The following is a 14,794-nucleotide window of genomic DNA, read 5'->3' as shown; positions in this document are numbered from 1 at the left end:
GTGTGTGTGTATATCTGTGTGTGTATGTCTGTGAGTGTGTGTGTCTGTGTGTGTGAATATGTGTATGTGTGTGAGTGTATGTCTGTGTGTGTGTGTGTGTATATCTGTGTGTATGTGTGTGTGAGTATGTATGTGTGTGTGTATCTGTGTGTGAGTGTGTGTATGTATGAGTATGTGTATGTGTGTGTGTTTGTAGGTGTAAAAGTATGTGTGCATCTAGATACAACATTCTATCCCACCGGTCACTATTGTGACCGTTAACATGTTTACTCATTCTGCAAACACACCAAAGACATTTGAATAATTATAAATGTATATATCATAACTAGACACCTTAAAGACCATGTGTACAAAAAATATTTGTCCTATGTTTATTTTAACATACTTTAAAAACCTTTTATTTGGGAGCTGTGAGGCCGTCATCCTCTTCTCAAGGTGCAACCAGGAAGTAAACAGCTCTGGTCATGTGACAATTTACTCAAAACATTTGACACTGCACACATTTAATTGAAACACTCTATTGTTTCAATATTTACTGAAAGAGTATTGGGATATTCCCCAGTTACAGTTTTAGAGGCTTATAAGTACATTTTTTTTTTCGGTCACAATTGTGACCGATGGGGTGAAATGGGTTAAATACATAGTGAATTGCCTTGTTTAGTACAGACTTTAAATCCTCCATAAATGTGCACACATTGTGGGTGTTCCAAGCACACACATGCAATTCGGGTAGAATTTGGTAGATTTTTAATGGATAATTGACATGGGATACAGTACTTTGGCTGGCCTTGATGATGTATGCCTGGAAGGGTGCACCTTGACTTTGAGAAACAGCCGTGGCCTATAGGTCAGTGAATAAAGTTTGTCCCAAAGCTGTGCCTATTATAGGCCTATACCCTATGAGCTATTCAAGGGAACTTCTTTTAACTTCATTAAACAGTTTGCACTCAATTTGTAGCCAAGGGGAAATGGGTAGGGATAGTTTTGGAAATGCCCTATGTTCACAACTTCTGTATCTGCAAGCGTGCACCATTTTCCACCATTTATTATGACCGCCGCGCAGCGAAGCGGCGGTCATATAGGTTTAGTCAGAATTTTTTCTTTTTTTTTTTTTTCTTTTTCGCATGCCCAAATTTCCGTCAAAGAGTCCCGGGACACTGAAAGACCGGGGTACACGAAACTTGGTGGGCATGTAACCCCACATGGATAGCATGGAACCATCGTTTTTCGTTTTGATCTGTAGCCTCCCCGCTGGACTGGACCCCCCGAAAGGAGGGTAGGGCAGACACAGTTTTCTGTGAATATCTCGAAAACCGTAGGGTTTAGGAGGACCATTTTTTTTTTTGTATGTTGATCTCAAGGGGCCATGTCAACGCATTCCATAACCACTCATTTCATGTATAGCACCACCTAGTTAAACACAAAAAAGTAAAAATGAGGTGTTGTAATTGAAGGTATCTGTGACCTAACATAGTCAAAACTGCACGAAATTGGAAGTGTAGGATCATTATGACACCCTCTGTATGCACGCCAAATTTTGTGGAATTCCGTTCATGGGGGGCCACACAATAAATTAATTTATGTTACTATACACCAACTGGCCTCTAGGTGGCCGGAGACAGTTTTCTGTGAATATCTCGAGAACCGTAGGGCCTAGGAGGTCCACCTTTTTTATGTATGTTGGTCTTAAGGGGGCATGTCAACCCATCCCATTACCACTTATTTCATGTATAGCGCCACCTAGTTAAAAATTAAAAAGCAAAAAATTAGGTGTTTTCCTCACAATATCTCTGGCTGACAAGGTCAAAACTGCACGAAATTAAAAGTGTAGGATCATTATGACACCCTCCGAATGCATGCCAAGTTTTGTGTACTTTCGTTCATGGGGGGCCTTACAATAAAATCATTTATGTGTACATTTAGTGACGTACACCAACAAGGATTCCCGGGACACTGAAAGACCGGGGTACACAAAACTTGGTGGGCATGTACCCCCACATGAATAGCATGGAACCGTCATTTTTCGTTTTGATCTGTAGCCCCCCCGCTGGACTGGAGCCCCCGAAAGGAGGGTAGGGCAGACACAGTTCTCTGTGAATATCTTGAGAACTGTAGGGCCTAGGATGACCATTTTTTTCCGTATGTTTGCCTCCAGGGGTCATGTTAACCCATTTCATGTGCACACATGTGCACAAACAGATACACACACACACACACACACACACATACATTCACAGTAATCATACGTATGACACATACTCACACAGTAGACATATGTACGCTTGCATGCACAGGCACACACACAAGCATGCACGCACACACACACACACACCCACACACACACACACACTCACACACACACACACCACACACATAACATAAACATAACACAAACAATCAAGAATTTCTCAGAATTATGAACAGGCAAGATGGAGGTGTGGTTGTATAAAATTAATTTTACATGTGAAATCTATGAACTAATCATGTTTTGGTACTTGTTGTCTAGCAGATACCAGTGAGAATTGAGTGTGGATAATGCAATTTAGTGAGACAGTTAGAATCATATAGGCCTTTCAGCGTGATTTATTTTTGTGGAAAAAATGTGCTGGACTGGGCGGCGGTCATATTTTGTACCGCTCTGCGGTACATCTAGTTTACATCTATAATGTGTGAAACCAACACCCCCAAGAGGCCAAAAAAGATATTACATGTCAAGTCAAGTGCTTTTATTTGTCACATACATTTTACATGTAGTGAAATGTAAGAGGGTCCTTTGCTCTGCATTTGAATAAAATAACATAACGCAAAAATATATATATATTTATACACAGTAAATTAAAGCAATATATAAATAAATAAATAAATAAATGCAAGTTAAAAACATATCTGTCTTTGGGAGAAGAAAAACTTATTTAAAATGCACTGAGTTGAGCAGTCTCACTGCCTGTGGATAAAAACTCAATCTCAGTCTCTCAGTCCTTGTGTTGAGACAACGCAGACGCCTGCCCGATTTAAGCAGGGAAACGAGACTGGAGTTGGGGTGAGAGGAGTCTTGCATGATCTTCTTCGCCCTTGCCCCCACCCTCATGGTATATATGTCTCTCAGGCTTGTGAGGGGGGCTTTTATGGTCAGAGCGCACCACTTTCTGCAGGACCTCCCCGTCTTGTGCTGTGCAGTTACCGTACCAGGCAGTGATGCAGCCTGTGAGAATGCTCTCCACCGCTGAGGAGTAGAAGGTCTTCAAGTTGGAGGGAGAGACCTTGAACTTTCTCAGTCGGCGGAGAAAGTACAATCGCTGCCTGGACTTCCCTGTCAGGTGTTGAGTGTGTGGTGACCCCAGGTACTTATAACTAGGAACCCTCTCCACAGGCTCCCCACTGATGCTAACTGGGATGTATTTGTTGCTGGACACCTTCCTGAAGTCCACCACCATTTCCTTAGTCTTCCTGACGTTCAGGGCCAGGTTATTGGACTGGCACCATAGTGCTAGGTCATCCACCTCCTTCAGGTAGGCCTGTTCGTTGTTATTTGAAATGAGACCCAGCACCACGGTGTCATCTGCAAACTCAATATGTTTTATGCACAGCAGGGATGGGCGGAAATACATAGATATGTTGCTTATTTTGAAGTAAAATTCATAATATCCTAATTCTTAGTGTATCAAAATGATCTACAAAATACAGTAGTCTTGCCTTTAAAATAAAAGTATTTTTTGTCTTACCATTTTTGTCAGGACCCTGAAAGATAAACTTTCCTTCTGTCTTCATGTGCTCCTTCACCAATACAGTGACCCTGTTGATAAAGTGGTGAAGGGCAACAGCTTGTCATATGAGATATGAGACTTTTTTTTTTTCATTTTAAAAAAAAAGAACAAATAACGACTGAGCCAAACCAAGAGGAGTAGAACCAGCTTTTCACATGAGACACACCACACATTGCATTGAGAATGAAGATGTCGTCACAACGACAGAACGTCCCGTCCCAGAGATCACGACATCCGTTATTTTGACAGGATACCCGCCAGAACACGTTTATTGTTTGTGTTGTTAGCAGGAGGAAGTCTGCCTCACCTTAGGCTTAGAGGAACATAACCCACGTGGGCTGCCATGTGATTAGCCTGTCAGCAAGAGGAGGTGATTGTGATTGGCCTGTCAGCAAGAGGAGGTGATTGTGATTGGTCGCTCGCTGTAGGAGGAGGAGGAAGTCTGCCTCACCCCATGGCCTCACCTTAGGCTTAGAGGAAGATAACCCACGTGGGCTGCCATGTGATTGGTCTGACCACTCAAGTTTGCGTCTGGTTTTGCATACACATACATACACGGTGTCACAATCAAACACATAGATCTCTCTGCGCTGCGGGTATATCTGGTTTAACAGGTTCGTGGAGGAGTGTCCAGCAAAGATAAATTTGTGATTTTTTTATTCCTTTTTTTAGTTACCTTTAGCATGGGTGTGCTAACTTTTTCACATGACTGCATGTATAGATGTAATGCATTGTTGTTGTTGTTAAAATGATACTTGATGGCGCCATTAAGTATCTGAACCCCAGATCTCAGCCCACTGTATCCTGTAACATACACACGTTCACAGGCGATACACAGGCCTAACTGTAATGATAGTTATGAAGGTTATGGCATTCACATGACTGACTATGTATCCTGTAACATACACACATTCACAGGCGATGCGTAATGGAAAATGTATAGAACACCATTATCTGAAAATAAGTCCTGACGTTGGGAAGGCACATCCAAGTGAATGGAGCATTCTGCAGTATTATGAAAAGCCGTGTAATAAACAGGTCTATCTGTAATGGCAGTTATTGAGGTCATGGCATTCACATGAATGATACAAAGGGAGTTTAACTGACGGTGGAAAGTAGTGCATGTTTGCTGTCATTGATTGACGTACATTTTACAATGATACACCAACTTTTATTTTACTCTGACCAAAGTACAATTCTAAATGTTTAGTTGCAAATACAGTTGATTCCTTGGGAAATACATTTAAAATCTCAATGGAAATTACCTGGTTAAAGAATACATAAATAAAGTTGTGAAAATGAAACCAAATGAGGCTTGGTGCACTGGAAGAATAACAACAACATAGTCAAACCCAGCTGAGTGTTTTTATTGGATTTAAACACTGAGGTACTTTAAACTCTTACACCATACAGCAACAATGCTTCACAAGAACAGTCAAATATTCCAGATGCCCATGGAGCCCTGGGTTCAATTGTAAGCCTCCTGACTCCCCATCTTTCTCTCTCTCCCATTTGTTTCCTGTCGTTCTTCACAGTCCTGTCTGAAGGTGTTGTCCCTGAAGTATCACCACTGATGCACCTCGACATTCCTGTTGAACCACCAGGAGAGGTCATGGACCACATTAAAGGCGTTGTCCCTTATATAGATCACCACTGATGCTCCTCGACATCACCATTGAACCACCAGGAAAGGTCATTAAAGGTATTGTCCCTTATATAGATCACCACTGATGCCCCTCGACATCACCATTGAACCACCAGGAGAGGTCATGGACTACATTAAAGGTGTTGTCCTTGGCGATGTGGTCACAGGCTGTGCAGATTGGCTGCATGTGGCGCTTGACCAGAAGGTGAGGCGTCGCTTTGAAGTGTTGCCTCCACGCAAAGTAACGCCTGTAGTCGGCATCGTTACGGTCCAACTCCAGCAGGTGCTCAGCCAGAGCCTTTGGATCCGGGAAGTCGTTGACGTGGATAAAGGAGTCTGCGGGCACATACTGCTCGTAGTTCTCTCGGGAGGTGCCCAATACCACCGGCACAGTTCCGGCGACCATTGGTCCGTTCAGCTTTTCGGTGATGTAGTCTTCGTGAATGGAGTTCTCGAAGGCCAGGTAGAACTTGCAACTGCCAATCGTCGAGTAGTAGTCTTCATCCCTCAGAGGAATTGCCCCAGCGGCGGCTTTTCCGTAGAGGGTCACCCTGATGTGTTTCCTGAGTTCGTGGTAGTACTTCAGTCGGGTGGAGGCACCAGTGCCAGCCATGCTGTTGCTCGAGATCCAGCAAACCAACTTGTCCTTCCGGGGAAGCGTGAACTGCTCCGACTGACCCCTCACGATGCTCAGCTCGTAGCGGGAGGTGATGTCCGAATCTCGCCTGGACGTCAGCGTGAGGTTGAACAGGCTGTCCAGCCCGGCCTTCTTGGCTGTGTTGGTGGGGGACTCCACGTTGTACCAGATCCACTTCTGGAACGGCGGCCGCGGAAGCGCCGTGGGGAGATTGCTGAGGTCCCGCGCGATGCTCTTGTGGAAGAACAGGATTGCGTCGGCCGCGCCGAACCGGGAGTGGTCGTCGGTGATGACGCAGCCGTCTATGCCGAAGTGGGTCAGGCAGTCGGCGGAGTCGAAGCGAATCCCCATGGGCCACCACCAGACCAGCAGGATGGGCTTCTCCGACGGAGCCGTCCGCCCCGACACAACGTCGCCCCCCGCAGCTGCAGGCGGATCTTGGCCGTCTGCTGGACAGAACCAAGGCGACCGAGAGGCCGTGAGGTTCAGAAGCCACGTCAGAAGTCCAGAAGTAAGGAAAAGCACTAACAGGAGCACTGTCATGCGTTTTGGGGTTTGAGGACCCATTGTGTCCTGCAAATAACTTGCAAAGAAATGTAGAGCGATGTATTAATACAGGATTTACATGTGTTCATTAAGCTGACACCTCTATCCAACGCGACTCACATACAGAATGTCAATGATATTACAAGGGCCATTGTCCCCAGAGCATCTTGGGAGCAACAAGTGCCTTGCTCAAGGACACAACGATGAAAGCCAAAAATTGAACGCACAACTTTTCAGGCTAATACACGCTCGCCAAGGTCCTTAATCGCTACGCTACCACCGCCCAGGATGCTGAAGTAAAGATCAATTGAAGACAAATACAATTTAGATTTTTAATATGACTGATATGTAAAGAAACCATGAAAGTTATATGAGATATAGATACTGTACAACCCCACATCAGAAAAAGTTGAGACGTTGTGTTATATCCAAATAAAAACAGAATGTGAAAATCTGCAAATCTCAAAATCCCATATTTAGCTGCAAAAAGGACATGGACAACATATAAAAAGTTGAAAATTGCAAATTTGATTATTTCATATTAATTTTGAATTTAATGCTAGCAACATTTTTCCAAAAAAATTGGGACGGGGTATATTTACCACTGTGCGGTTTAACCTCTCCATTTGACAAAATTCTGTAAATGTTTAGGAACTAAGGAGACCAGTTGACCAGTTGCTAGAGTATATTATGCTTCTTTCTCTCTCTTTCACTCTCTCTGTACACGTGTGCCCGTTTGTGTGGCAAACGACAAGAAAGTTAAAGCTTTATTGTCAGTGGAGGACACCTTCAACAATACATGGTAAACACAAGAGTAGTCTCGCTCACACACAAAGGACTCCATTTGACATTTTAACTCATTCCAGTGTTGACGGGCTCAGAGTTCAGTGAATGGTTGTGTTGGTATAAAGGCTTATCGCCCATTGTCAAGTACTGTTGTTCAGACTAACAGGCGTACCATAGACTGCTTGTATGTTGAAATAACCTACCTAAAAATGTGCATGACTTAAAGTGTAATTTTGGAGTAAAAACAACCTAGGGTCTATTTACTAACTTCAAACTTTTGGTTGAGAGCAAACTTGAGAGCATTGGTGCCATTTTGATCAAATCAGCACTGCACAGATCTGGCTAAACAAAAGGCATGTTTGTACTGAAGGATTCAGCCAGATCTGCGCAGTGCTGCAAGATCAAAGATTAAAATCATCTTAGATAAAATGTGATGCAATCTAAAAGAACAGTATAAGTGAATATGAGGAAAGTTGGACTCACGAGCGAGCGAGGGAGTGTGTGCGGTGCCTGTCCCAGCGTGTTCAACACATCGGGTGATAAGACAACGCCACACCTAGTGTTTCTTCCGCACCGTTTGTATGTGGGTGGGACAATATAAAGCACCCACTCACTCATACCTGGCTGCACACACACACACACACACACTCACTCACTCACTCACACAAGTATAAAGCATTCACTCACTCACGCCTGCACACACACACACACACACACCAGTCACACATTTTCATTCATTATTTGAATCCACTAGTCAAATTTCTTACAGAAAGGATTCAAATATTGTCAGTAATATAATAGGGGGGAAGCTCTGCCTAGTTCTCTGGCTGCAGCTGCAGCATCATCGCTGTTAAGCCTTAAAGTGGAAATGAAGCAGTGAGAACTGTGACCATTTTTTGGCTGCTTTTTCATTTTTGAAGATACATGGATTTTCATTAAACCTGAAATTCAAGTGGTTTCACTGGAAAATGACATGTCAATAACGACTTTCGCCACTAGGGCGCGGCCATGTTTTAAAAATGCAGGCGCTACGTCATCAGAATGGTTAGCGTTTGTTCGTGGATGTTTTATCCATTAGCGGACATTCACTTTATTTCAATATGCCAACGCAAATTCTGTTGATGTTTGTTTTTGTGTTTGTACCAGAACAAGGGCCGCTGTAATGTAGACTGTAGGCCTATCAGAGACAGTACTTAATTAGATTTAACTTCAGTCGCAATAATGTGTTTGGATGTTCTCGCACAACTTTGTGGATTACCGCGACCTGAAAATGCAGTTGCATCGTTGATGAATTGGTGAATAAACTCGGGGGAGCGAACTTCTCATGTGTGAGTAAGAGGTTTCTTTTTGTGATTGATTAGTATCAATGATTGCATTTGTTTCACTCAAGTAGTAGTGGAAACTATTTGCAGAGACTTTCTAACCTGGTGAGAACCTGTTGTGGGTACGCCAGCCTACAGTACGTCTGACTTGTGTAGGCTACTCTGCAGTAGCCTAGTTCTGTGATTGTGACAGGCATGGTTTTGTGGGTAGACGTTGTTTATGGACTGTAAGGCATCTGAGTTTTATTTGTTTATGTAAGCTAACATAAAATAACCTGCTGTTCGCTTTAAGTAAATAAATGCACGGATGTGCCGCTTGTAGCAAGATTTTAGGGTTAATGCTATGCTAGTTACAGTATGTGCTTGTTATGCTATGCTAGTACTGTATCGCAGCTTCTACCATGATAATACGTTGCAGAACAACTGAGTATGGGTGTAAAAATCAGTGTAGTCTCAGGCGATCAGTGTAGTCCCCTAGCCTACCTACCCCCTCTGCACAACCTATCAAGAGTGTGTTGGTTGGTTAACTGCTGTTTATTGGGCGTTCCAGTGTTTCGGCTCGGATGTCCCTCAGCGACCGCATTGCAACCTTCAACGTCTCGCTTTAATGACAGCATTTGGCACGTAGGATTGGACGTTATATATCTGTTATTTTGGATGAGATGTCCCAGGTTCATTTCCTGGCAGCAGACACTCTCCATGTGTGGCATGTCAGTGAACATAGGGACACAACCCCCACATAAGCACCACCGATTGTTTTCTGTGCGCTCAGATACACCTCTCTCTCTCTCGATCATCTATTTCTCCTCCATAGTCAGGCTCTGGGGGCACTAAAACTCCCACTGCTCTTACTGGCTCAAAAGCATAGGCAATTGGATGCCTGTCCTCATTGGTGGGTCTATCCCATTCGTCCATATCCATTTTGTTGAGGCAGTAAGCTAACTGAGCCTATGACAGCCGCTATGTAAACAGCATAGAATGTTGTACCAACCATTCTTGTGATGTCATCATTTTCTGAAAACAAAGATGGCGGCACACAGCTGAAATTAATGCAACTTGTTTGTTCTTTATTCTGAATAACGGGTCATATTTCTGACTTAATTTGTATTTAAGGTATATTTAAATATTTAACTAGTGCTATAGACATCTGTTTTATTTGACTGCTTCATTTCCACTTTAAAGGAGTACCGTCACGGAATGTTGAGAAATGAACGTTCTAAAGAATATCTGGGTTCATTGAATTCAACATAGAATTTTAGAACCTTCAATTGTTGCGGAACTTAGAATGTTCAAAAACCTACACCTTTAAGCATGCTGATGAGGTGTGTCAGCCTTGTAGTGATGTAGCCTATGTTCATTCTACATTTGGGACCCCCTTCTTTGTGCGTAAGGAATATTATGTCCCTGGTGGAATGAGAGTTCAGACCCAGCCATTTCCTGATGACCTCAACTGTTTCATTGTTCATGTCCCGTAAAACATTTAGTTGGGATGTGGATGTTTGCAAAGTTGTATCATTGCCAGGGCTACTTCTCTGATGGCCTCCAGGTTCATGACTACGAGGGGAGGAGGAGTCGGGCAGATCGATTCTGTTCTTAAAGGCACAGGGTAACTCGCATGCACACACACACACACACTCTCTCTCTCACTCAATCATGCACGCACACACTCACTCACTCACTCACTAGCTCACACAATCTATCTATCTATCTATCTATCTATCTATCTATCTATCTATCTATCTATCTGTCTTAATGCACCTGGGTCAGTGCCAGGGCTCTTGCAGTGTTCACTTTGAATAGCTAGCAGCAGCGAAAGTCAGAAGGCAGGACACTACAGGCAAAACATTCCGCACATAGGCTACTGGTCAATTTTAAAAGTTTAGTTTAGTTACTAGCGTAACCTATGTGTTTTTTCACTGTAATGGAAAGACTTTTCTTTTCTTTTCTTGTCTTTTACTTCCCTTTGTATCTGTAAATTTATCCTAAATTCATCAAACACACAAATGCTTATTTACACATACGATTTTAGGGGAAAATATTTTTTTCAGTAATGAAGTCTAGTGTTGATATGTTTAGGTTACTCTTTCTTTGCCGGCAGTGCCAGATAAAATCTGTGCAAAGAAAGTATTTGCGTATCAATATGGTGATGGTGTTATTAAATACAAATGTCACCACATTCATCTGTTGTATTTCCCTGTAAGTGCTGTCAATTAGCCGGTTTGCATGGTAAATGTGTTTTTCAGAACAGTAATTTTTTTTTTTAATAGTACTGAAGGAGTGAGAGAGTGAGCTGACGTATTACAAAACGTAAGCTTAACATTGTAGCTCATGTGTTTACCTTTATGGTAGCTTTTACAGTAGGTGCAGTTTATGTCCCAACTTTTTGGGACACTAACATTTGTGACTGGGTCGGGGTGAGGCCGAGAAACACAATTAGCAATGGCGTTTATCTAAAACTAAAACGGGAGTGTAATACTGTGTTTTGAGGAATTCCGTTCATAGGGGGCCATTTCAGCTACATACATTCACACTCAAACACACGCACGCACACACAAACACACACGCACACATAAACACACAGACAAAGACACAGGCACACACACACACATGCACATGCACACACACACATAAACGCACACACAGACACATAAACACACACCTTTTTTTCTCTTATCGGATCTGCATCTATCTCAAATATGGCATTTTATAAAATCAAATTGAGAACTTTAATCCCTGCATTCTGCAAAGTAGATGAAGATGCTTGCATTACAAGTATGCTGCCATTTGAAGGCTTCAGATCAGTTTATTAAATGAGGTTAAATGAGCTGAATGTCTAAAGAGTGTCTCTGGAGACAAACTCACATCTGCCCTCACTCATCTACCTGCAACCTACAGTATGGACATGTGACCTTAGTTATTATATTACTGCAGTACACTCATCTACCTGCAGGCTACAGTATGGACATGTGACCTTAGTTATTATACTACTGCAGTACACTCATCTACCTGCAGGCTACAGTATGGACATGTGACCTTAGTTATTATATTACTGCAGTACACTCATCTACCTGCAGGCTACAGTATGGACATGTGACCTTAGTTATTATACTACTGCAGTACACTCATCTACCTGCAGGCTACAGTATGGACCTTAGTTATTGCAGTACACTCATCTACCTGCAGGCTACAGTATGGACATGTGACCTTAGCATACTACTGCAGTACTCTCATCTACCTGCAGGCTACAGTATGGACATGTGACCTTAGCATACTACTGCAATACACTCATCTACCTGCAGGCTACAGTATGGACATGGGACCTTACACTCTAAAAAATGCTGTTTTATTTTCTCTACCCAAACACTGGGTTGAAACTGTTGGGTCATTGTGTGGGGTTGTTTTTACTCATGTTGGGTTATTTTCTGTAACCCAGCTTGTTGGGTTGATAGTTCAGGACAGCGCCCCTCCTTAGTTATTATACTGCTGCAGTGGTACAGTGTAGCACTGAGTGGAAAGGTGACCTTGGTGGGCAATGCATGTCATGACTAACTACAGAAAGAAGAGAAAGTAAAAAAAAATCACATACACACACTTTTGTTATGGCATAGAAAACAATGCCAAGAAAGAAAAGAAAAGTACAGGTTCAGCACATGTCTTTTCAGATTTTTTTATTTAGACATTTTAAAGTCAGAAACACATTTAATTTACATATTTTATGTCAGAAAAACTGACATATTTTTTATAGTTCTGTGTAAACACATATATAGAAACACTGACACCTCAGACCAACAACTAATTGAAAAAAGAATCAGCAAATATACAGAACAGAATACATCATGTTGTTGCTGAAACATTCTTATAATCCACACATTTGTTTCAGGAAAACAGCAGTCTATAAATTGAATACATCAGTATATCAATAGCATCTCAGCATTACACATGTGTATGTGTACACAGGAGTGTGTGACTGGTGTTCCTGCAGCATGTGGCCATGTGATCTGGCACAGGAACACTGAATAAGCGAAACCAACTTTAATCCCTGGAAAGAGGGACTCAGTGAATGTGGACCGTGTGCCGGTGGGTGAGTGCCAAATGCCGGCCTCAGGTCCACTCCTAGGAGTATGACTGTCTCTATTATTGTGCCAGGCAGAGTAACTGTGAGGAGAATCAGAGTAACGGTCAGGAGAGCAGTCCATTCAATCCTAAGCCATGCTCAACTGCCAGGGCCACAGATCAAGCACCAGTTATGTACACATCACAATGGATGTTGCTACGGTATTATAGACAATAATACTGTAAACACAATTATGTTTACAATTATTATTGCTTGTTAAAGGTGCTCTAAGCAATGCTGGGTAACATCACTTCTGTTGACGTTCAAACAAAACAGAGAGCTAGCTCGCTACTCCCTCCCCCTCCCTCCCGTGCAATTGAAACTGTCATAAACCCGCATCTCATCTGTGATATGCTGGAACAGTTTGTTATGTTTTTATGGGCTAGGTTTGCCCAGGTTGTTTTTGTTGCTGTTTTTGGAGCCTGGGATGAGATCACATTTTTTTACAGTGTATTCAGGATACAGGCAGCTAGCGGATGGTGAGGTGATGTTTGCTGTAAGTGACAAAAAATGTTTTAGCCAAAAAAAAAACACATGACATCACTTAGAGCACCTTTAAGAGAGGAAGTGAACACACAGTGAGGTGAAGCACACACTAATTGGTGGCATTTTGAGCAAAATTGGTGCCATTTTGATCAAATCAGCACTGCACAGATCTGGCTAAACATTACAACAGGATTCAGCCAGATCTGCGCAGCGCTGCAAGATCGAACACACCTGCTGATTTGATGATTCCGGAACAGAAAGCCATGGAATTTTCGTCTCTCCTCTACACTTACGGTACACGTTCAAAGTTTACAATATTTCAGTTTGTCTGTAGAAACCCTCAACACACTACCTCAGAAGTGTAATTATATTTTGTAACATGATGTAACATTGCAGCGTAGTAGAAATATAGAACATGTATAGTTTAGGGCAGTGGTCCCCAAACTAAGGCCCACGGGCCGAATACGGCCCGCCAACTCATTTTGGGTGGCCCCCCAAAATCATGTCCATGGTATATAGGATCCGGCCCGCACGGGAGTACGACATCGTCAAACTATAACCTCCGTAATTTCCCCCATTCATTCTCTATGGCGGGTCTTAAACAATACACGTGAAATACTATTTTTGTCCACTGGTGGTTGTTTTGGCACTGTTTCGCGTTTGCCATCGAAAACGGAATGAAATGTAGGCCTACCTGCAAACAATGTATTATGTAATGTAAGTATCAAAATTATCTACAAAATACAGTAGTCTTGCCTTTAAAATAAAAGTATTTTTGTCTTAACTTTTTTGTCAGGAAAAAGATAAACCCTGAAAGATAAACTTTCCTTCTGTCTTCATGTGCTCCTTCACCAATACAGTGACCCTGTTGATAAAGTGGTGAAGGGCAACAGCTTTTCATATGAGATACGCCACAACTTTTTTTTTTCATTTAAAAAAAAAAGTACAAATAACGACTGAGCAAAACCAAGAGGAGTAGAGCCAGCTTTTCACATGAGACACACCACACATTGCATTGAGAATGAAGATGTCGTCACAACGACAGAACGTCCCGTCCCGGAGATCATAACATCCGTTATTTTGACAGGATACAGTATCCACCAGAACGCGTTCATTGTTTGTGTTTGAGTTTGAGTCTGGTTTTGCATACACATACTGTACACACGGTGTCACAATCAAACACATAGATCTCTCTGCGCTGCGGCTATATCTGGTAGTCCAGCAAAGATACATTTTAATCAAGATGATTTTTTACTCCTCTTTTTAGTTAACTTTAGCTAAATGTATATGTGTATAAATGTAATGCATTGTTGTTGTTGTTGTTAAAATTATACTTGATGGCGCCATTGAGTATCTGAACCCCACAGCCTTTTGGTCGCCTCGGTTTTGTCCAGCAGACACCCAAGATTCACCTGCAGCTGCGGAGAGCCGCGTTGTGTCGGCTTTGTCCAGCAGACACCCAAGATACACCTGCAGCTGCGGAGAGCCGCGTTG

The 14,794-nt window shown here is 42.5% G+C and overlaps 1 protein-coding gene across 2 annotated transcripts; it reads right to left on the bottom strand.

Moving 5' to 3' along the window:
* Positions 1 to 2,711: 2,711 nt before the first annotated feature.
* LOC143122263 (4-galactosyl-N-acetylglucosaminide 3-alpha-L-fucosyltransferase 9-like) lies at positions 2,712 to 7,934 on the bottom strand. 2 transcript variants are annotated; one of them, XM_076283125.1, is made up of 4 exons: positions 7,862 to 7,934; positions 3,894 to 6,629; positions 3,723 to 3,793; positions 2,712 to 3,559 (listed from the first exon to the last, which is right to left on the bottom strand). In XM_076283125.1, the coding sequence occupies exon 2, from the start codon at positions 6,611 to 6,613 to the stop codon at positions 5,486 to 5,488; it is 1,128 nt and encodes a 375-aa protein (XP_076139240.1). In that variant the 5' UTR covers positions 6,614 to 6,629; positions 7,862 to 7,934; the 3' UTR covers positions 2,712 to 3,559; positions 3,723 to 3,793; positions 3,894 to 5,485. The 2 variants fall into 2 exon arrangements, with proteins under 2 accessions (XP_076139240.1, XP_076139235.1); XM_076283120.1 differs by having other exon boundaries at positions 3,723 to 6,629.
* Between the last annotated feature and the right edge of the window lie 6,860 nt (positions 7,935 to 14,794).

This window comes from Alosa pseudoharengus, unplaced genomic scaffold (genome assembly GCF_046254945.1).
Source record: "Alosa pseudoharengus isolate Yale_2024_CS ecotype anadromous, Long Island Sound unplaced genomic scaffold, YU_APseudo_1.1 YU_APseudo_1.1_scf_1, whole genome shotgun sequence".
NCBI lineage: Eukaryota > Metazoa > Chordata > Actinopteri > Clupeiformes > Clupeidae > Alosa > Alosa pseudoharengus.
Note: the sequence above shows the minus strand (reverse complement) of the source record. Positions and strands in the feature narration are given on the sequence as shown.

Bases quoted from the DNA above. Each gene is read 5' to 3' on its own strand.
- LOC143122263 (XM_076283120.1), bottom strand. From the start codon at position 6,613: ATGGGTCCTCAAACCCCAAAACGCATGACAGTGCTCCTGTTAGTGCTT.